The 24,742-nt window shown below is 33.8% G+C and overlaps 2 protein-coding genes and 1 long non-coding RNA gene across 20 annotated transcripts in view; 1 reads left to right on the plus strand and 2 right to left on the minus strand.

Annotated features, from left to right (window-relative positions):
- Positions 1-454: 454 nt before the first annotated feature.
- Positions 455-3,321, minus strand: LOC147405802 (uncharacterized). Of its 2 annotated transcripts, none has more exons than XM_086433661.1 (2): positions 974-3,321; positions 455-836 (listed from the first exon to the last, which is right to left on the minus strand). In XM_086433661.1, the coding sequence occupies exon 1, from the start codon at positions 3,098-3,100 to the stop codon at positions 986-988; it is 2,115 nt and encodes a 704-aa protein (XP_086289787.1). In that variant the 5' UTR covers positions 3,101-3,321; the 3' UTR covers positions 455-836; positions 974-985. The 2 variants fall into 2 exon arrangements, with proteins under 2 accessions (XP_086289787.1, XP_086289786.1); XM_086433660.1 differs by having other exon boundaries at positions 455-864.
- A 214-nt stretch (positions 3,322-3,535) lies between these two features.
- Positions 3,536-24,742, plus strand: part of LOC147405803 (diphthine--ammonia ligase-like) — a 113,094-nt gene continuing 91,887 nt past the window's right edge. For 2 of the 16 annotated variants that reach the window (XR_015176099.1, XM_086433673.1), the window contains exons 1-3: positions 3,536-3,661; positions 5,839-5,950; positions 6,378-6,480. The gene's annotated coding sequence lies outside the window, so the exon portion shown is untranslated. The other 14 variants (XR_015176095.1, XR_015176090.1, XR_015176091.1 and 11 more) reach the window with 14 other exon arrangements.
- On the minus strand, positions 9,848-13,301 carry LOC147405804 (uncharacterized). 2 transcript variants are annotated; one of them, XR_015176068.1, is made up of 5 exons: positions 12,165-13,301; positions 11,760-11,819; positions 11,615-11,662; positions 10,316-10,385; positions 9,848-10,225 (listed from the first exon to the last, which is right to left on the minus strand). It is a non-coding gene; the product is annotated as an uncharacterized LOC147405804 (long non-coding RNA). The 2 variants fall into 2 exon arrangements; XR_015176067.1 differs by lacking the exons at positions 9,848-10,225; positions 10,316-10,385 and adding an exon at positions 11,296-11,472 and having other exon boundaries at positions 12,165-13,275.

A 24,742-nucleotide genomic window follows, 5' to 3' on the forward strand; every position in this document is an offset into this window, starting at 1 on the left:
GCTCATTCCGAAATGTTTAGCCCCATGTTTACACATTGAAAAATCGTGGACCGTCCATTTTTTGTAAATCAATTTTGATGGGGTTAGAAGTTTTGGAATGAGCTGATTTTTGGTGAGGATGATCTCCTCACCATAGAGATCATCCTCACCAAAAATCAGCTCATTCCGAAACTTCTAACCCATGTAAGACAAAATGCGTTTGTTAAAGTGTGTGGTAAAACTAAGGGTGGCGAACGGGACCCTATATATATATATATATATATATATATAAAGTTGTTATGTCCTTTGTATATTATATAATTTAAGGTTGCTTATGGTATGGGTCTCAAGGAATCTGGAGTAATTTAAAAGAAAAAACATTTTTAACTAATTTTAAAATATATAATACTAATCATTTAAATGTTAAATAAATCTTATTTATATATTTGAAAGAAATTAAACAAACACACACACACAGGCATAACATGATTTCTCTCACTTAATAACATCCATCGTAGCATAGTTCCTACTCGGATATATGGCTAAGAGACAAACAAACTACCAATATTTCGCATCACCCAATTATACATTTCAAATATTCAAATATGTTTCCTAATTTTGTTCCCTTTTAGACCAAACAAGGGAAAGCTATAGGAACTATAATGTACACAAATTAAAAAAAATTAAAAAAAAAAAAAAATACATGACACTTTGCACAACATGCGTGCCTGGACATACTCAAAATAAAATGGAGTGAACGAACTGATCTCAAAGTAATAAAGCCTCATAAAACATCGATGTTCTCCAACATGTATGCTAGGACTTTGTCTATTAAAAAAGCATGCACACGCCACAACCTACAGAAGGATCCATGGGGCTAGATAACTAATTAATCAAAATAAATGATCGTCATAATTAAGGAAAAGAAGAAGAAATTTGTTCAACCAATATTGTAAAATTAAAAATTGAAACTAAAAACAAAAAATGTACTTACATGACATGTTGTTCAAACAAGTTCTGGAATTTCACAATCTTCACTCATTGTATGAGTAACATCTACATTTTGTTCCACTGGTTCGATACGCTGAGTGTCTATTGCAGGATCAACGGTTATAAAGCTTGTAATGCCAGTTCCATCCGGAAATGACCAATGAATTTTATGCTCTAACGGTTCAAGTTTGCAAAGGAATTTCAAGACAAATCTTGCTCTTTCTTCACGTTCTATAATGGGACCCTCGAGAACATGTTTGAATATGGCAAGTGGGAGTTGAGGGAGGAAAAAGTGCAATATGTCCACAAATATATGTTCCATGTGAACATATAACTCGTTGATAGACGTGTATGTTCTCTGAGGCTCTTGTCCGATAATAAACTCATAGAAGACGTCTATAACTTCGCTTGGATGTAGGTATGTATCAATGAAACAACACGTTTCACTAGATGTCACTTTTAACTGTTTAATAATCCCAAGGGCACAATGTATGTCCAATTGAAGTTGCGATCGAGAACCTCCTTCCATAGATTTCTTAAACGATGGTGAATAACATTGTTTAATCGTGGGTTTAATGAATCTCGTATGAAACCAATGGCATGCATTGTCCCTATTCATCCACAATTCTTTTGCCGTTGCACATCTCCTCTTGCAATCTGTGTCTTTGGCATTCACTTTCTCGTCAATGAAACAAATGATTTCGAAGGCTTCGTCTAAGCTTTGAACTAGAGAAGAAATAAGTGTATCTGGTAAAGCAACGATAGCAACTCTTGCAATGATTACTAATAAAAGACAAGAGAATTTGTCCTCATGTGAACTGGACATCGTATTGATAGTTAACTCTTCAGATGGAGTAGTTTGGGAAAGCAATTGGATTAGATGAGTGGGATAATCCTTTTCATGTTTCTCCATCAATTTCTTTATCTCTTTTTCACCGTTTCCTTGTATCCACTCTTTCACATCCATATGGACTATTTCATTGTTTCTTGGTTTACAAAAATAAACTTTAGAGATTGCCATCAAACACACCATTAACACCAAAGATAAGAGATAAGCCAAGACAAACAATGCCATGTTCAATATGAATAATATCCATATGCCATTCGTATCGATCATTTTTAAGATAAACATGAGGCTCATTCTAGAGATTTTGAAGAATGCCAGACTGCGGAGCTTTATTAAAGACGATGAAACCCAGGAAGAAGGGAAGAAGTAAAAATCAGAAAATTCAAATTCTGCAAAGGTTTTGATTCCAAACCACCATCTCAATACACTTACCATACTTCCTATTAGGATAGTGAAAATTTGAGTTGAAACCACCATCCATATTGACCATTTATAAGCAGAAATTCCACATTGAAACTCCACCTCTTTAAGAAAAAGCGATCGAAATGTGGCTTGTAAGAGAACCAGTGTGCAAAGTGTGGACAACATGCCCATACCCATCCAAAGTATGTCATCGAAGATTTCCATCTCAGCTTTGTTTTTATAGTGGGATACATAAAACAATTTCAATCTATGTACCATATTCTTACTCTCTGAATTTTGAGAGTCACTCTTTTTCAGTAGATCATCAATGTTAGAATATGAGGAATTATCAAAAGGGTGATTTTGTTTAAACCAGGACCACAACAATCCGAGTAATAATAGCATGCATGACATAATTATGACATGTTCTACAAGGAATGAGAAGATCACACCAGTGAAAATCTGTATACAAACATTGACAATCACAGTTACTACGAAAATGCTCAAGGAGATGATATTGGATAAGCATTCAGAATCACTCTGAGTTAGAAGTGAAGATGAGAAAAAACTCATAGAAATGCATATTAAGACAGTGCCAGTAAGTTTGGAAAGTTGATCTTGAGCAGAAGGCATTGAACTAGTGAGATCTACAGGAAGCTTTGTAGCTATGGCGAGAAGAGTGAGTGTAAGTGAGTTGAGTGAGAAGAATCGACAAGGGATCCATGGCTTCCTATTATGCAACCCATTTAATAGATCACAAATCATAAACAGAAAACATACCGAAGTGGCTACCGCTGTATATAAGCCAATCAAAGGAATTGGTGAAGAATACATGTTTTCATCATCATGGGATGTTGCATTGAAACATGAATGGATTGCCATTTTCCCTTCTTTGATGGATCAAACAAGCAAACCCTCTTCTTCTCAAATTTCAATAACATAAAGACCTAAGCATTCAATGTTTCTTTCTCCCTTTTCCCACTTCAGTTTCTAACTTGAGGACAATTTCCTGATTGGTGGACGTACTTTCCTCTCCCTTCAATTATCATCTTGTAAGAGAGGGCAAAATATCCTAATTGGCGAACGGACTTTCCTCTCCCTTCAATTATTATCTTGTAAAAGAGTTGTTGTTTGTTTTAATTATCTAAAAAATAATAAATAAAATAAATATGAAATTTGGAGTTATTATGACCCCTGTGTATTATATAATTTGGATCGGATATTATCCAAAATTTTCTGGTGTCGGATTCGGATTCGGATATCGATGAATTCGATTCGATAATATCCGCTCCGAAATCAATAATATATAAATATTTTTTTATTTTTATTTTCATTTATCTTCGTCGTGGCATCTCCTCTCGACGGCACGACCTGAACCCCTCGTAGTCACGACCTCATCGGCTCAGTCCGTCATCACCTCACGACCTCATCGGTTCAGTCTAGGTTAGACTTAAACTTCTTAATTTTTTTTCTTATTTTTGTCCAAATTGATTTCCTAACTGAACAATATTCTACTCAAACCCAAGTTAGGGTTTTATGATGTTCAATTCGAAACCTTAGTTTCTTCTGCGCAGTTCGAGCTCGTAAGATTTTATCATGGCAGATTGTCAATTGTTTTTCTTAATGTTTGTTTGATTATACAATTTTCTGTAGTTTCTGCTTTGATTTCAACTATGATGATTGAAACCCTAGTTTATGGTATGTTTGAGTTGACTAGAGAGAAAGAGCCTTTAGTATTTGGTTCTGATAAACCCTGGTTGTTTTAGATTTTTTTTATTATATAGTTTTGTTTCGTTGATTCTCTCCCTTTGTTTAGATTAACCGTTTAATTACTGGAAAAATCTAAACTTTGATTCCCAGTTGATTGAGAAATTGTTATCTAAGTGTTTATAGGACCATTTCAAACTACAATCTGATTGTAGTCTTGTAGATATGATTTTTTTTTACCATACTTTGTTCTTTATTTTTGTTTGAGTTTACAAAAAAGTCATGGAGGATGGACTACTGTTATTGGGTGTTTCCTTAGCAATTGGTTGACCTTCATGATGGTCGGTTACCACATATTCATTTTTTCCATGCAGAATTGTGTTTTTGGTTATTTCCAATTTGTTAATTCTCTCTAATTTTCTGTATGGAGCAAGTAGAACCCCTTTATCCCTATGAGTTTCTTGGGCGCCTCTTTACTTTTACAGCAGCATATCTACCATGGGTGAGTTGCCGAACCTCTAAATACACCTCATGTTTGTATTATATTCTGAGACTGGATAACCTCATATTCATTCCTTTGATGACCCTAACATAAAGGGTAGTAAAAGTAACACTTAAAAGATCTTGACACGTCTTTCCTCCCCCCCAACATGCTTGCTTCCTTTTACTTATCACTTTTTCCTGCCTTTCCAAATAGCAGATTTATAGTTTCTGTGAGCTCATGACATGAGCTTAACTGTGAATCATAATGGTAGTACCAAAAGATGATTTTAATCATTAATGCTTCTAGCCTTTCCACTGTAGAAAAGGTATCTTGGGTGTTAAATCATTAATTTATTCTTTCATAATATAAATCGTACTCTTTGCAAACTCCTCTTATACCTATGTTCTCCATAGTCTTCTGTTTTGGTCTCGCTTTTTTACTTGTTTATTTTTTGGATGAAGTTATTAAAACGCTTTAGCAACTTCTCTTGAAATAAAAACCATTGCTTTATCAAGTTTAAGTTTCATAGTAATCAAACTATAACTGTTGTGTTATCATCAAAGTCTTGTAAAAAATTTGGGCTTAGTTAATGAATGTTGTTCCTCCATTATGTTATGTTGAAAGCTACATCGTTTGTTTTGAAAGTGAATCAAACTATAAACATCAAGTACTCATGTTCCAAAAAGAATGGAAAATTTTAAATCTTCATTTGGTGGCAGCTAGAAGATGATGAAAATAATCAATTTGACCTTTCATCTATGAATATGATGACTCCCATGCTAAAGAGAAGCTAAAACTTATGGGGACATTGAAGATGTTTTTAAGGAGAAGGAAAACCCAATGAAAAAATCAACAAAGCACAATGATTGGGTTTGAAATATCATCAAAGCCTTGTGCAAAGATTTGGTTCAGTTTAACGAATATTGTTCCTCTATTCAATTATGTCGAGGGCCACATCTTCATACAATCGGATATGTAAATCAGTTCATACATGGTTTTGTCTCAATTAGATTTAGAAATTCGTAGCTACTTCAAGACTATATATGTTTGTTTCCGTTTTGGAGCTTTTGGTTCTTTGAGGACTCTGCTAATGTTTCAGTGTTGAAGACATTAGGATATCCATATATGATATTTTGGTTAGGTTTGAAGTTTATAATGCAAATGTTTCCTTTTCTTTTTATCTATATGTTAGTCCTATTGTTTGCCTTGTTTATTTTAACTAAATAGGAAATACTTTCTTTTTCTCCTCTTGTTTGCTCATGCATATGAGATCATGCTAAATGAAGTTACTGTCACATGTCACATATCACATATAGAGTACTTGGTTACCTTCTTCTTGATGTTGTCAGAATATACTTGAAGAAAGTTGAATATCTATACCATGACTGTAACAAGATTCTTAGCAAACTAACTACTTATGCACTTTCAGGAAAAAATAATTCAACTATAAGACCCATGGGTGAATCAAAATTTTCTATCACTCTGCTGGACAAGTTCGAACTTGACACTTTCAATCTTGACATCATGGAAGATATGAGTGGGTAAGAAGTTGGATGTCCAAACAGGATTAAGTTTCTCCTTTTCTCTTTTAATCAAATCATTTAAGCCCATCATTAGTTTGTTTGTTGACTTTTAGGGGCAATGTGAAACCACATCAATAGATAACTCTTGAAGGTATTGGATTTTTAAGTTATTTCTGAATCTCTTATTAGATTCTTTATCTTTGATTGTTTTAAACATGTTCTCGTATTGCCCCCACCTCCACCACCGCCCAAAAATGCTTACAACCAGGTTTATTGTGTTTTTTTTTTATTTTTTTTGGCATTGTTGAGTTGCCAACTAATTATTTCCACATTTCTAATTGACCTTGAAATTAGTAGTGGCTTTAATCTTCTTGTTTGATCTTTACTAACTGAGTGATTCTACTGTTTGTTAAGTTTTATTCATTTTCGATTTTGTGTGGTGCAGTACGAGGGTGAAGACGAAGATGTGGATGTGGAAGAGGTGGATTTAGAGTTGAGGGATGTTGAGCAGCTATAATATTGTTTTCTTATCTAGCAGTATCTCAAAGGTTAGTGTTGATCTTAGAGGATAACCCTTTGTTACAAGGACTGATTGGTTGTCTTCTATTGTGATTGCTTAAGTTTTTTCGTGCTAAACCATGCTGTCGTGTGCTCTGTTATGGTCGTTGGCTGGCTAATTGAATCCACGCCCCTGTTATGTTGTACTTGCTGGCATCTATTTGTATTGCTCATGTTACATGACATTGCTGATAACAAGGAAAGCTATTCTAGTTTGTAACATGAGCTTTAGTGTATCATAATGGTAGTACCAAAAGATGATTTTAGGTTAATAAATCTCATATTGCTAATGCATTTATATGCTTCCTAAGATCACATTTTTATTTTGTAGATAACGTATCTCATTTAGAAGAAGATGAATAACTTGCGCAAGCTCTGCAAAAAAGTTTGAACATGGAGTGTGAGCCTCCTCTTCCTCCTCATTCTTTTCCTGGTGCATTTGTGCATGTTGCACGTGATGTGCTCTTTAGTTGTGACACTCATTCTATTCAAATTTACAAGTTAAGGTTTGATATTTATCAAAACGTTGAATGGTATGATTGGTATATCATGATGTTGTTACCATTTTGCTTAGTGTTCTGTATTGGATGTGGAATGTTGTACAAAACGGCGTTCCCCATCTCATTAGTAATTTAATTTTTGTTTCCTCCACAAGTCATGAAAGCTTACAGAGACAATGTTTTTTCCATAGAAGTGCATCTCAATTTTAAAAAATTGCTTGGATATCCAATATTATCCCCAATTTCTTTTTAAAATTTTAAACTACTAAATGAATCTTGCCCTATTATCTAATTTTAGAATTAGAATTATAGAATGGAATTGGGGTGGTGTTAGAAAAGGTTGGTGTGGCAATAGAATTTCTCTAAATAAAATTTGGATAATTTTCGGATAATTTTCGAATAGTAAATAAGTTTCGTATAATTTTCGAATTCGATTTGCAATTGGATTCAAATCGAATAAATTTCGGATAGTTTTCGAATTCGACTTGCAATCGGATTCGAATCGGATAATATCGGGTATCGATAATTTATTCGGATACGAATTCGAATATTGGTTAGTGATATCCGATAGGATTCGAATTCAGATAGCACTAAATTTTTTTAGATTCGAATTTGGATTCAGATAGAGCACTATCCAATCGGATACCTATCCAGTGACAGTCCTAGGTATAGGTCAAGAGGAGAGCCTGTAATACTTTAGAATAAAAAATCTTGTTAATTAATTTTAAAATATGACACTAATTCCAAAGATTAAATAAATTTTATTTATAATTATTGAGCTAGGTCATATAGGGTATTTGTCAAAATCTAGAATTGCAATATATAATAAAAATATGTTTGTCAAAAACATGAAAAAAATGTATCAAAATGTTTGATTTTAATTATTGTCCTTACTCATCATCGTTAGATCCAAACCATTAAATAGTCTTCATGTGAGGAAGATCAACAGGTTGATATTCTAATCTAGCGACCTGCTTTCACTATCACCCCATTGATGTCCTCTCTAGATAAAAGGGAAAATTAGTTCAAGGACCTTCTCATGGGGAATTCTTTTTAAATAATCCGTAAGTTTTTAGAGGTTGCTTGGCATGACATTTACTAAATTTTTTCTTTCTAAATATTCTTTGATCCTCATCTCCCATATTTCTCACGATTGAATGCCCTAACCATTCAAACGCTCATATTCATCCAAAAATTGGATTTTTGATACTTCAATCAAACACTTTATTTCGTCAGAATGGATTTACGAAAGAAGAAAAAAAATCATTTTCAAGGATTTTTTCAAAACATTTTGAAGAGGTATGTAAAAAAAAATTAGGTTTTCTTCACTTTTTTTCTTAGTTTTTTTATGAAAATCGATATATAATGGTTCTATACTATTGTAACTATAAAGAGCAGTGTTTAAAAAATTGGACCAAACTGATGGTCTGATTGGGTTCCACCAGATTTTATAATAAAATCGGTTTGTCTAACAAACCCAACTGATCTTTTGAGTACGATCAGAATGTTCGTGAAAATTAAATGTTTGACATAATAAGCTAACATATATTTATAGTTTAAATATATAAATATCTTCATGTTGTAAGATATTTTTGAACACGACACTCCTAACGTAAGAATCCCACTCTTGGACTTCATCCTGCACAAGGGCTTGGAAGAGTGAACCCGTAATGAATCAAGTAGTGAGTGAAGGGCTCAAATGTGACCAAACCGAACGGGAACTCTCTTCAAGCTTCTAAATTCAACACAGGTGTGTGTGTGTGTGCGCTCTTATGTGACCGCATGGGCACTAGATTCTGACAGGTGTAGGCCTCCGATTAGGGGGCCGAAGTGCTAAGGTGGCTGTATGTAAGGGGGCATACTTCTTTATAGTTTTGTCACACTCGAAGAGAAAGTGTAGTATAGTCAATTAAGCGAGTACTAGCTAACATAGGCTTGACTGACGTTTCCTACTTCTATCAAGTAGTGCAATCTTGTTCTGGTCTATGTTCGTAGGAACCACTTACGTTTTCAGAGTTGACAAAACAGAGGAGACATGTAGATGGTTCACAATCAACCATTGTCAATGTGTATGTCTCGTTCATCTTCAACCTCACATAAAATCTTATTTTTTATGGCACTTACGTAGATGAAATGACAAGGTAAAAAGCTTAATCTGGAACTTCCACAACGTGAAAAAAGCCCAAATTTGACGGTCTTGGACTGTCAAATTTCATAAAATTCGACGGACCAAGAGGTCAAATTGGTGTCGAATTTTTCATTGTCAAATTAAATTTTTCAACGGGCCGAAACTGTCAAATTAATGAAGTACGAGAGAAATTCGACAACTTTAAGCCGTCAAATCTGGGAACATCAAGAATTTCAACGGTCCTAGACCGTCAAAATTCAGTTTCTAAAATTCGTGAGCCTTGGCCCGTCAAATTTTTATGTCGAATTTTCCAGTTTTCACATAGTGTTCTTTGTATTTCTATCCTTCCTTTGGAAGCCTAGAAATCGTTTGGGGGCAGGATTTTCACCAGGCCCCATGTGATTGCACATGGTAAATTGTAGAAAAAATGATTTTCCCTGAAAAATATTATGATTTTAGGTGTATAATTGCACATTGTATTTCCCAAAACTAAAATCCAGCTCTCTTTTCGACATTTTCCTAGGAAGTGCAATCCAAGGGAAAAATTCATTTTACCAAGACTACCTTCCTTGAGGAATACAAATTCTCTGCAATCACACAGATCCTGGAGGGGCATCCCAAAGTTACCCTTTTCATTTAAAGGTAAAACAAATGACGTAAACAGACACATAGGACTGACTTGGTTCTGACTCCAAAGATGAAATCACATACCATGTCGGTGACAATTGAAAGCAAAGATGAAGTGATGGTAAACAAGTTTGCTGCCATTGTACTTGACCATACCAATAAGTCATGAGAACAACATATTCTAATCTACCTAGAAAATTCTACCATCTGATCCCAGAACAATAGTTTCTATGATAAGTTTTACGCTGTTAGGTGTATCTTAATGATATGTGAATATAGAGTTTACAGTACACTCAGTAAGAGCCGACATGGGCTCACTCTTACAACAAGTATGACGATCATTCTGTATTTCGTATTCAAGGAAACATCAGAAAAGATGTCACCATTGGATCATTGACGTGGATGGACGTGGAGGTCTTGCCAAGGATTACTTGCATCAGCTCTGGTCCTCTGAATCGTCATTGTTGTTATTGCCCCCATCTGTGAGAGGGGGGAAAAAATGGAACTGTCTTCAATTAATAGAACAACAAACATATGGCATTTTGGAATGGAGTCATCAACTGTGCTCACCTTCACCTTCACCGTCATCTGGAGGAGCATAAGCTGATCTCCTGGATCTCGCTTGCTGGTGTGGTGTGGGCTAATTAAAAAACATAAAAGAGAAGAAAAGATAAAAGGCAATGTCAGTACAAAATCCTGTTAGAGGATCCATATATACTTATTGTCAACAAACAACTACTCCAAAAGACCAATCTGTAGAGACGGGAGAGTTATGAATATAAGAGAGCCACGGGGTTTAATTGGGGTATGACACACCCAAGAGTGGAGGAAAATATACACTCAACAACCCCTCCACCACCCTCCATAAGGGTGGCAAGAATCGAACTTGTGAACTATACAAGCCTAGCGCTCTGATACCATATTAACCAACCAACTATTGCAAAAGATTGATCTGCTGGAAAGGGGGAGAACTATGAATATAAGAGGGTCATGGGGCTTGACACACCCGAGAGTGGAGGAAACTATACATTCAACACGTATGTGTTGCATGGACATGGCGGTACAAAACTATGTGCATTTGTAATCTATAAAAGATTTTCCTCTTCTTTTGTTTTTCATGCATCCAGATACACATTCAACCAAACCATGTGCATTTGTAATCTATCTTTTTTGGCTTCATGCATCTAGAGACACATTCAACAAGTAAGTTAGTGTCACATTTTACCGTAAGGAATGATGCTTCTTTAATAAATGAATTCTAAAAAAGGGCACAAGAAGAGAAGAGATTGACATAGGTTTTGGACTTTAGACTTCAGTTATGCTGTCATGACCATTTTTCATAGTTAATTAGGTTAATTCAACGACTAAGGAGTGTCAACAAATGTGTTATTTGTAGATGCAACCTGAGCCTCCCCATCACTAGAGTCTTTGCAGCACAGGAAATATAATATGGTGGTGTAAGATATGACAACTCTTGAGGGTCCCAGTAGATGGAATCAATACCAAGAACACATGGATGTACATGTCTATGCATGTATCTATTTTGCCTGTAACTGGATTTTGTGTTATAATGCCATGGATAACAGACTAAACAGTAATAGAAAGAAAGCCAGGTGTGTTTGTGGCAGAAATATGTTCTTATGTGCAAAGCTGACAGAAAATGCCTGCAATTTTGGCCGAAGTGCCTCAAGTGGTCCTTTGGGCTTCTGATCTAAAGGTGCTCCTTGCTGTTGTTGGCATCCAATTCAGTACACCAAGACATTAGGCATTTAATTTGACATGGCACACACTCAAACCATGTTTGAAGCACACAACAAACAGTTAGTCATCATTACAAAGTGGAGCTTACATGAAACAAAAGACTAATACCTTTCCCAATGCCCAATCTGCAGAATCAAAGAAAGCACGTTCATGCTCCTGGAAATAATGAAATTTGTTTATGGTGCACTACACTAATTGAAACTAACAAACCACATTTATTATTAAATTTAAGAACTAGGAAAAGAATTGTTACCTTGGATATCAACGGAGGCTTCTTGGGTAATATTCCTTTGTACTTCTTGATCATTACCTCCTGTAGAACATAGTGACAAAGTCAGGATTCGGGAATAGAAAGCTTCAGAAAAAGAAAACATTGGAAAAATTAAAAAATAAAAATTATTTTTTTAAGTACAAAAATGTATTTCATATACTAATAGACAACATTTAAAATCATGATTTTTTGAAGAAGAAAAAAATCGCAGATTTTTGTCACTATGCTGTAGAAGACAAGGTTAATAATACTATTAGTTTTTAGAAACCATGTGCACTAACCAGTATCTATAACAAGCATCACTTTACAGAGATCATTGCATGCATGATTACAAACCTCTCAGAACTACTATCAAAATGGAAAGAATGTAAATGTAAGACTAGCTACCTCTTCTTGGGGTGTGGGCATGGGATTGTCCTATTGTTTGTCCAAATACTCTGGGTCTTCCTTGGGAAAGTCTCTATCAACCTCGTCTTTGATACAATCCTCTGCAAGTTCTGGCTCCTTGACATCCTCAGGATTCATGTCTGACATTTTGTAACTGGCCTACCATACACAAATAGAGAAACTTCAAAAGTAAAAACACTGTCTTTCATGACCCCTACAATTGTATTTGTACCATTCCATTATGAGTAGAAGTGGGTGTTCATGAGCTATTATCCAGAGACAAATTTTCTGTTGGAGCTAAAATCTAAAACTGTCTAGCAATTTGAATAAATAAATCAAATAAAGTTTCTTGACAATGAAAACAATGATTTCTTGGGGAAAAATCAGGTGATATGATCTTAGAATAATGGGCGTGCTATAACAGAAAAGCTTGTTTAATTTGTCAAATAACAATAAATATAGGATTCAGCCTTAGAAATTGTAAAGTACTAGAAGTCATGTAAAGGGAAAAACCAGCTAAAATGGGATAATTGATTCCACTGCATTATATCTAAAATCTGACATTATTTTTGTGAGACAAGACGGACTTAAAGCATCTTCGATTGAATTCTCATGACAAACTTCTTGTTCATTGGATGATCTTACTTCATTTCAACGAAACATAAATGATAGTTGAGAAGCAAAATTGAAGATAAGTTAAAGATGAGGAGGTTTCCACAACAGATATCAAAGGTAATTAGTTCATAAACCTATTGAGGGCTATCCTAGAAACCTGACCATGGTTAGCAATTTGGTTTACGGCAAAAGTATGGTATGGGAATAAATCAGGTACAATTCGGAAAAGTCGTCTAATAGTTTGTTGAAAAATTCAACAAAAATTGGAGAATGACAGAAATAGTTTGGGTATAATTTGAGCTTAGCACTCCAAAAAATGTAAAAATTCGGCTATACATATCAATAAATGTATCCTATTACCTTTTATGTTAATCTTTATTCAATAACACAGAATAAGACACGCAAATAGATCAAATCAACAATTCAAGCAACCAAAATAAAATTAAAAACATCCAAATCCAAAATAAAGCAGGTCCACAATTCACATCCATCACATGATATATATTCATTTAAAATTTCAGAATATAATTCTGATTTTCCTATTAACCAATACAAATAAAGTATAAAATAAAATAAGACAAATCTAATAATCAAATTACCAAACTCTGAAATTAAGACATCCAAAATAGAAAAGGTCCATTACATAGACCCAAATAATTCGTGAAAAATAATACCTCCACAATTACTTGTAGTAGCTTCATCTGTTTTTTCGAACTCCTCTGGAGCGCATCTACTTTTTCAAGAAGCAGTCCAAAATGCTCAAGATTGTTTATTTTTATCTTATTTCTCAAGATCATCACAACTAGTCTTCATTTTTGAGTTCATTCTTACGTAGAAAATCTAGTGTCAGTTTACTTCTCTTATGATTTCGATCATATGCAGATGAATGACATGGTTGACTCAAGATATGTATGACAATCCGATGAACTACAATAATTGGTCCATCATTTTGTGACTACATACCTAAATGTAAGTAAAAAAGATTCACACATACTCTTATATATTAAAAAATGAGTTAAAAATAAATATTAAATACTTATGAGGATAAATAGTTTTCATCAAATTTCTTGCAAGGATAGTAAAAATATTTGAAAATGACTATTGTACTCAATTATTTGCATTCCTAAGGTCTAAGGATCACCATTACTAAGTATTTTTTTATACAATAAAGAATAACCCCTTTCTAATTTCTAGGTCATCATATCCAATCTTCCCACTTGAAATTAGAAATGGATTTAGATAGGTAATAATCACATAAATTCAATGAATTATATTAACATCTCTTCTAAATTAAATAATTCATATAATTTATAATTTTGTATACCTTACTTAATCATTATTACTTCAGTCTTTCAATGTCTCTTTTGCCCTTCCATTATTTCATATAAATACCTTGAAAATGTTAGTATGTTTATAGGAGCTCTTAAGAAAGAATTTTCCTTTTCTAAATTTTTTGCATAGTTAGGAAAGTGGGGGAGATGGTTCTGATTCGGGTTGGACCAAATGAGTGGAGTTACCCTGTTTCTATAATAAAGTTGATTTGGTTCAAATTGCTTCAGTTTTGACTAAGAATCACTAATTTTCAAAACGACACTTTAGCTGGCTATTCCTCCACAAACTACAAATAGGGTACGTCTCTCAATTTTGTCCAACTACAAAACAAACTTATGGAAATTACTTAAATGAATTCGATCAATTACCCCTCAATCATCTAGTATTTACATTAGAAATGCCATCTATTTGTTGGACTATGTTAGATTTCTTCAAAATAATATAATAATAAATAAATAAATAAGGGTAAACGTACACTAATAATTGAAGAAAGTAACCAATTAAAAGAATATGGTTCACTAGGACCCATAATTTGGGTTAGGATTTACAACCTATCTCCCTTAAAAGAAAATTTTGCCTTCAAAATTAAAACATACCTTGATTACCGAAAAGAGATGGATATTTGATTCGGATCTTGGACTCTAACTCCCACGTAGCTTCTCTGAGTTGTGATGTTTCCATAGCACCTTAACCAAAGGGGTTGTCTTCGTACGCAATACTTACTCCGTATCCAAGATCTAAGTAGGCTCAACATCGTAGGTCACATCTTCCTTAACATTTATTTCCTGCCATTCAATGACATGAGTTTGATCCTGGACATATTTTCCAAGCATCGACACATGAAACACATCATGAACTCTAGATAGTTGTGGTGGCAATGCTAAATGATAAGCAACTTCCCCAATCCTCCGAATAACTTCGAAGGGTCCAATAAATTTCCAGGCTAACTTCCCTTGTCTACCAAAACGTATCACACTTTTGCGTGGAATCACTCTTAAAAACACATGGTCACCAAACTCAGAACTCTAAGGGTCTCCGTCGTATGTCAGCATAATTCTTTTGATGGCTTTGTGTGGCAACCAAGCGATCCTGAATCAATTTAACCTTCTTAGTAGTTTTTAAGATCATTTTTGGTCCAAGGAGAGTCCGCTCTCCAACCTCTGCCTAACTAATAGGGGATCTACAAGGGTCTCCCGTATAATGCTTCATATGGAGCCATCCCAATACTCGACTGGAAACTATTATTATATGAGAACTCGGCTAGCAATAAGTGACCACTCCAACTGCCCTTGAAATCTAGTGCACAAGCCCTTATCATGTCTTCGAAAATTTGAATAATACTCTCAGTTTGAGCACCCAATTGAATATGAAAAGCAGTACTGAACTTTAACTAGGTCCCCAATGCATTCTGTAAACTTTGCCAAAACTGAGACGTAAATCAAAAATCCATATCTGACACAATCAACAAGGTTACTCCATGCAATTTAACAAATTTCTTAATATAAAGTTTACTTAGCATATTCAAGGAATTTGTCATTTTTATCTTAAGGAAATGAGTCGATTTGGTCAATCTATCAACAATTACCCAAATAACATTATTACCTTGTTGAGTTCTTGGTAATCCTGACAGAAAGTCTATAGTTATATGATCCCACTTCCATTTAGCTACCAGCAACGTCTGCAACAATCTTGCAAGCCTCTGATGCTCTACCTTCACTTGTGGACATTTGAGGCACCTTGACACATACTCTACCACGTCCTTTTTCATTCCTTTCCACCAAAATTGGCGTTTTAGGCCACAATACATTTTGTTGCTTCCAAGATGAATGGTATATCTTGATCTATGAGCCTCATTAAGAATGCCTCTTTTCAATTGAACACTACTTGGTATACACAGCTTCCCTAGGTACCTTAGACCACCATATGTACCGAATGACCATCCATTTATATTCTTCCCATCTTCTATCTCAGCTTGAATTCTTTCAATTCATGGCCATCCCTCGGTGCTTCAAATAATATCTGGATAAGGGTTGGTTGGGCTACCAAGTTATAAACATAAGCTTGAGATTCTTATCTTCCAACACAGAGATCATAGTCTGCGATTACATCAAGCATTTTCTTCCTATGCAAGCTTAAACCCTCTATTAGTTCCAGAGATTTTCTACTTAAGGCATCCGCTACGACGTTCGCCTTACTAGGGTTATAGTGGAGACTAAAGTCGTAGTCTATTAAAAATTCCATCCACCGCCTTTGTCTCAAGTTCAATTCCTTCTAGTTGAAAATGTACTTCAAACTTTTGTGATCTAAATAAACTTCAAATCTCTCTCTGTACAAGTAATGTCATCAAATCATCGCTGCTAATTCTAAATCATGAGTAGGATAATTTCGTTCATGGTTCTTCAATTGACGAGACACGTAGGCAACCACTCGACCTTGTTGTATCAAGAAACATCCTAAACTTCTTAGTGATGCATCACTATAGATAGTATACCCTTTTCCACTTGTTGGGATAACCAATACAAGTGTTAAGATCAATCTTTTATTAAATTCTTGAAAAGACTTTTCACACTCTTTCATCCATTCAAACTTCACTCCCTTCTTGGTCAACTGAATCATCGGTGCCACTAGACGAGAGAAGCCCTCAATAAATTGTCGGTAATACCCAACTAGACCCAAAAAGCTATGTATGTCAAAAATACTCTTCGATCTTTCCCAATTCAAAACTGCCTCGACTTTAGTTGGATCCATCGAAATTCCATCTTCAAAAATTACATGCCCTAAGAATCGGACTTCAGTAACCAGAAGTCACATTTGCTCCGTTTCGCATAAAGTTTGTCCTCTCTCAAAATTTGTAAGGCAATCCTAAGATGTAACTCGTTCTCCTCTTGACTTTTGGAATAAATTAAAATGTCGTCCACAAATACTACAATGAAATGATCTAGGTATTCCTTAAATACCCAGTTTATCAAGTTCATAAAGGCGGCTGGTGCATTCATCAGCCCAAACGGCATCACTAAGAATTCATAATGATCGTAGCGAGTACAAAAAGCTGTTTTTGCGATATCTTCGTTGTTCACCCTCAACTGGTGATATCCTAATCGCAAGTCAATCTTTGAGAAGTATTTAGATCCCTTCAATTGATAAATAAATCGTCTATCTGGGATAAGGGACATCTATTATTAACTGTTACCCTGTGCAATTATGGATAATCTATGCAAAGCCTCAATGTATTATCCTTCTTCTTCACAAATAGTACCGGTGCACCCCAAGGAGAGGTGCTAGGACAAATAAAGCCCCTATCTTATAGGTATTGAAGTTGCTCTTTCAACTCTCGAAGTTCGATTGGTGCCATACGATAAGGGGCAATGGATATAGGCATTGTGTCGGGATAGACTTCAATCGCAAAATCTTCTTCTGTTCTTGTAATTTAGGCAACTCATCTGGAAAGACATCCAAAAATCTCGAACAACGGCTATTGGTTCGGATAGTTGTTCATTGCCCTCTTCACCTACTACAAAAGCTGACAAATTCAAATTACCCTACCTTTGACTGACTAGTCTGTTGGTCAAATAAGAGTGTGGGTAGGGGAATGCTCATTTTACCAACAAAATTGAACATCGAACCGTTAAGATTGTGAAATGAGATTTTCTTCTTAAAGAAATCTACGGTAGCGTGATAAGCTACCAACCAATCCATACCTAAAATAATATCATACTCTAACATCCCCAAATGAATTAAGTCAACCACTAATTCTTTATCTGCATTACGAATCACGCATGATCGACACACCTGATTGGTCTCTGTACTATTGCCCATCGAAGTGGCAACACATAAGAAAACTCTCAATGATTATGAATCCAAACCCAAAGTAGATGCAAATGATGTGGCAATAAAGGAATGTGATGAACCAATGTTGAATAAGATTCTCGCCCAAGAATTATATATAAGCAATGTACCTTCCACCATATAATTGGCAGCTCTAGCATCCGGCTAAACTATAGTAAATGCCCGGTCCTGAGTTCTAAGCCTTAGATTTCCACCATAATGTGGTCGTTGTTGGTTCTGTTGTTGTGGCTACTGGTATTGTTGTGGACGAGGAAATTGTGGTTGTTGTTGGCACATAGGTCACTGTTGCTGTTGACAAGGTGGGTATTGAGGAATTCGTTGCATGTTTCCCTGAAGACTCACTGAAGATGACCAGGTTGGCCACACTTATAACAAGCTTTATGCCCCTGGACTGGTTGCATCTGTGGAGCACCTCCTAAAGGGCACTCTCGATGGAAATGTCCCACTTGGCCACACCCATAACAAATCTTTTATCCTCGAGACAATTGTTGTTGTGGAATTGTCTTCTGCCTTTTACTAGGTTGAATGCTCTGTTGACTCTAGTTCGAATTTTTACCTTGATCCTTCCACAGATTGCCTCGAATCCTCTTAATATCTTGTAGTTCACCTTCTACCAATTAAGTGATTTCTACCATTTTAGTGTAGGTGTCAACCCTTGTACTTGCTAACTTCTCCCGAACGGCCGGTCGAAGTCCTCGATGGAATTACTTCAACTATTGCTCTTTGGTAGCAACTAAGTGTGGTGCAAAACATGATAACTCATAAAATTTGGCCTCATACAGACCAACTAATAATGTCCCTTGAATCAAATCCATAATTAAATTCTCTCATCTGCTGGTCTCAGACTCCTTCTGGGAAGTATTTCTCAAAGAATACCTTTTCAAATTGAGCCTAAGTCATCTGATCTACATCTATAGCCCTCTTAATTGAATCATACCAATAATCTGCATCACCCTCCAATAGAAATGCTGCTAATAGTACTCGATGATCATTTGTAGTTGCTAGTAGGTCCAGAATCTTTTTAATATGCTTGAGCCATTTTTTAGCTTCCATCGAATCAGGCTCTCCCCGAAATACTAGTGGATTTAGCCCTTTGAACTCCTTTCTCGTCGCCATTCTAGCACTTCCTTCGTTCCTAACTAGAAGCTCTCGAGCTTGATGTCTCACCGTTGGTACTTACGGAGCATGCTGAATTGTCACATCTTGTTGTCTACAAGTAAGAGAAATCCTAATTGCACCCCTTCTAAGTTGAGCCAATATCTGTGTACAGATAATTTATTTAGGACCTCAATATATATAAATAATATTGGTAAAAATAATTCCTTTTAAAGTTAAGTACATCAAGGTTCTCTATGTCATTGATTGGATCGTTCTCAATATTTTCTTGATCTTTAGGATCTACTAACTGATGCTCTGATACCACTTTGTCACACCCTTAATTCTGGAAGTTCTTAACCATCACCCATGGTCTAAATCACGATTCAAAATCCAGGGAAAATTTTGAGATCTAATATTATAGTTTGGTAGCAATTTTGGATATTCATATTTTAACTTCTCTTCCTGAAAAAAAAAAAAAAAAAACGCAAAACAAAATTTTCACAGCTTGACCTTTGGTCACTCTAAAATCTATGACTTAATATTTATATTTCGAATTATCTTTATTCTGTTTCCTACATGCTTTTGATTCAATTATATAAAAATAAAAAATACAGAAAACTTTTATAACTTATATTTTCTAATATATATATATATATCTTTAACTCAATGTTTACGAACCCATATTTCTATTTTAGAAGTGTAACACCAAGTTCGCAGATTTTTAAAATAATCAATTCTCGGTGAAAGTTTATGTGATTTATATGTTTGGAAAACTCAAGACGTTATAGTTTTAAGAAAAATACAGAAGAGAAATTTTTTCTAAACATTGTTTTTTTTTTATAAATAAATTCACAAATCAAGTATAGGATAAAAACTAGTTTCAGCAGTCCTACTTTTACGTTCTTGACAAAAATTCTAGATCAATTAATAGATATATCAAAATGAAATGGGGTTAATTTTCTAAGAAAGTAGACTCAAAATACTTCAATATAGACTATGGATACTCCTAAAAATTTGAAGAATTGATTGGTTAAAGCTCTATACAAAACATACGAAAATAGCTTCTGCTACAATTTCAACAATAATTTTCTTAGAAAATAATTCTCAAAAAAGTATATAAATTGCTTTGCTTTTTTTTGAAACTTTTTCGTGGAAACCCATGGAAATCAGTGAAACAATAAAATTGGTCTCGCTAACTTTTAATTCTTATAAAATTTTCTATAATTTATTCAATCCAACTAATTTTATTTGAACAGATTTCTCATTTTCCGTCAAATTTACGCAACAAACACTAATAAGTGGGTTTTGATATATTTCCATAATATTAATTGAAATCTTAGAGTTAACAATTCAAAAAGAGCAATCTTAAAATGATCATAACAAAATAACTCTTGTCTCTAAATTTATTGATAATACCACCCAATCATGACTTTAATAAAATCCTTCAGTACGAAATAAATTTAAACTTATAACATAAGTTCTTGAACTTAATTATCACAACCAAATAGTTCCAAGAGAAATACATGAAAATACAAAATGAAATTAAAAAATAATACATGAAAACTAGGACAAGAAATTTCTTCTAGTAGTCTTCTCGCCCATCATCGCTGCCTATCTCAAATCTGAAAAAAAAAATTGGTAAACAACCATTAGTCCTAAGATTCCGTAGGATCTTCCTTTCTTTCCAAAGATTATAAAAATAATTAAAAAACATGGCATGCTTCAAAACACATGCAACATATTCAATTAATCCATAGAACATCAACACACAAATATGTATCACTTCAATTATTTTCTAAAAATAAATATAGTGAAATGTACAAGGCTCGATTTTCACTCCTACTTGGCCAAACTTTCCTCGTCGATTTTCACATCAGTTCAATCAGACTTTCAATCCCAAAGCATGGGATCTTCTTCGAGGGTATTTTATTTTATCTAAGAACATTTCATTCAACTTGTTCCATTTAGGGTGAATATTTCCTCCCTAAAATCCTCAACCTCATAAATAATTAAACACACATATAACATATATAAAAATTAAAACTAAAAAAAGAAAAAAAATATCAAAGAAAATCCTACATTATATTGTTTGTCTCACACCCATTTCATATTAAAGACATAATTTTTAGACAGAAAGAAGTCACCTACCTAATTTTTTTGGAATGGAGGATGTTCATTTGTTTACACGTTTGTTACCATTTTAAGCCTCTCTTCTTCTAAAAATAATTTCAGCCACGCATTAGAAGTATAATAAGAATTGAAGAAGAAAGACGAGGATAATATACGTAATAAAAAGAAAAGGTGATTTAAAGGTATTGATAAAAAAAATATTTTAATCCCTTTCCAACGTCTCAAATCCAAATCTCCTATATCCCTTGATTTAAAAAGTTAATTAATGACAATATCTACTACATTGTCTATAATAAGCATGTCAATGATTTCTATAGAACAAACACATACATTCGTCAAGAAGGAATTTGGTTTACTTTCCTTATTTTTCGAGACAAAGAACCAAAGTGGATCACATAGCAATATTTTTGAGTGTTCATATGCCATGGTTTTGAAACTTATAGGAGCCCATGACAACTTGGTGGATTACAAGAAATTCTTTGAGAATCACTAGTGAAATTGACTCACTCAAGATCCAAGATGAATCTCCTAATGATATTTTGAAAATCTCGCCCAAGTTTATGAAAATTTAGCCAAGTCAACTGGTTTTAATTATTTTTTAAACAAAATAATCTACTTTTAATAATTAAATATATGTGATATATATAAAATATGATTTTTTTTTTAAAATTTTTTTTATTTCGGGTATTTTGATCATTGTATGTTATAAAACAAGAGAATCTAATGCCACACCAAAATTTTCTTAGAGTACCCCAATGATATGATATTAATGAAGATTAGCACACATCTTTGGGTGCTTTTAGTAAAAGTTGGTGTGGCAATAGAATTTCTCTATAAAAAAAATTCTTGTAAAAGTCAATTACACATTCTAATTGGTTGATGAACCTTCCTTTCGATACAACCAATCTTATAAAAGAATTATGTTTATTTTAAATATCTAAAAATATTATATATATATATATATATATAGATATAAATTTAAAGCTGTTATGTCCTCTGTGTATTATATAATTTAAGGTTGCTTATACTATGGATCTCAAGGAATCTGGAATAATTTAAAAGAAAAAACATTTTAAACTAATTTTAAAATATATAAAACAAAGCTTTTAAATATTAAATTTATTTATATATTTGGAAGAAATTAAACAAACACACACACACATAGCATGGTTCCTCTCACTTAATAACATCGACCGTAGCATAGTGCCTGATCGGATCTATGGCTAAGAGACAAACAAACTGCCAATATTTCACATCACCCAATTATACATTTCAAATATTCAAATATGTTTCCTAATTTTGTTCCCTTTTAGACCAAACAAGAGAAAGATATAGGAACTATGATGAACACAAATAAAATGAAATTTAAAACAAAAATAAAATATAAAATACATGACACTTTGTATAACATGCGAGCCTAGACATACTTGAAATAGAATGGAGTTAATGAACTGATCTCAAAGTAATAAAGCCTTGATCGATGTAAACTTTGTGTATAGATTGTAGAAATGTAGATTGAAGAAATATTTAGAATAAAACTTGGGTAAGTAGGATTCATTTCACAGGGACAATTGTGATTCACTTAAACTTCAAATTGAAAATTAAAACGGAGTTTGAAAATAAATTTTTTAAACATAGATTTGTAAAAACATAATAGAAAATGGCAGCTAATTTGTATATGAAATTGAAACAAGAAATTTGAGATTGAAAACAATGATAAACGAGGCTTAGAGAGCTCAAATCAACCATTGTAAGTCATCCATAATGCTAAATAATTCCAAGCTTAACTCGATCCACGTAATAAATCATTGTTCGTGGATCGGACGATAAATAGATTAGAAATTGATTGTAACTAAAGAATATCCATGTAAATCCCGAACTTAGATAAGATTATCCGACTTCTACCTCAATTCATCACAGAGCATGATTATTCTTGAACTTATCTAAGCAAATAATCATCAAAGCTTGACTCAATGGAATAAGTTGGCTGATCTCATTATAAGGGGCTTCACTAGATCACAGTTTAAAGCATAAATGATAGAATTAGAACAACAATATTAAAATGAACTTGCTCCGGCATCCTTGATCTCTCTAAGGAGAATTTAGCCGATCATCGCAAGGAGCAACAAATAAGAAAATAAAATAGAGATGAAATATGAGAAAGATGAAAGGTCTGTCAGAAGTTTCTGTTTTTTCTTGTATTCCAATAGCAAATTACAAAGGTATATGTAGATACAAGAGAAGCTATTCTAAGAAATACATGAGCTAAGGCTATAATTATGGTTGACCCTTTAAGTAAGGGATTTTACAAAGAAATAATTTCTATAGAAATACTTTCTATAAAAATCTGATTTGATTTGATCCTTGTACAGAGTACAATTCATGCCAACAAGGTCTTCTTCATTGATCTTGAGCATGAACATTAACTAGATCATCCTTCATTACAAAGCTTCCAATTAAATTAAAAACTAAATTAAACTAAGATTACAAGAAGAAAAGAGAAAAATACAGATAAATTAGAAGAAGAAAAGAGACCAAGAGGGGCCCCTTATCTTAGGGCAACCCCTAAATTTATAATTTTTCTAATCGGATTATTGGGTCGGTTTTTGCTTGAGTTGATTTGAGAAGGGCCTTCAATTACAACGGCTAAAGCATTTAAAATGTTCAGCTCGAATCTCGATGCATAATTCCTTGAGATTACTGTCGAGCGGTGGAGTCCTACTACCGCTCGATGATGTGGCGACGAATTGCTCCAAGATTTGGTTGGATACTCTCTCTTGAATCGTATATTGTAACAAAAATTATTTTAAAAAATATTTGCCTCCGAATTTTGCCCTTTTTACTTGTAAATAGTAAGAAAATCTATTAGTTTTGATAATTTGGCAAATTAATACAATTTATATTTATTTGAGACAAATAACAATTAAGTGTCAATAAACCTTGTGTAATTACAATCCCAAAAATGATTTTATGGGACCTTATCACACCCCCAAACCTTAATTTTCTAGTCACGAGCAAAACTTAAACTTAAACAACACCTCTTTCGTGAGGTTCTCGACTACATTTAGCATATGCATTGAGCCCTTAAACCCCTAGGTTAACCCTAGTGGACGTGTTTAACTCGTGAGGGTTTGCAGTGAATATACCCACAAAATTCTAACACTCTATAGAATTATGAAAATCAAAATCAAAGTATGTAAAGCGAATATAACGATATTTCACGAATTAGTCAAACGTCATTTACATTTAAATAAAGTTCTAAGTTTTTATCCTTATTTTAGAAAATTTCAAAGATAACTTGAGTGCCTATGCAAAATATTTTTAATTTTTAAAAAACATCTTTTTCAATAATAAGATTTCACCTCCGAATTGTTAAGAATGATCGGTTCTACCTAAGTTCTAACTCAAAATTAGGCATTTTATCTACGATAGTAAGAGGTGTGGATGTTCACTTTAATACCTCTGAGGGGCTTTATCTGTAATATTTCAAGTTACTCCCATTTTTACCATTGATGGCTTTCACCCTACTGTCCTATTTGGTCTTATTGGACTCTTTT

The sequence above is a fragment of the Akebia trifoliata genome, chromosome 3, assembly GCF_017979445.1.
Source record: "Akebia trifoliata isolate Shusen 1 chromosome 3, ASM1797944v1, whole genome shotgun sequence".
In the NCBI taxonomy this organism is placed as follows: domain Eukaryota; kingdom Viridiplantae; phylum Streptophyta; class Magnoliopsida; order Ranunculales; family Lardizabalaceae; genus Akebia; species Akebia trifoliata.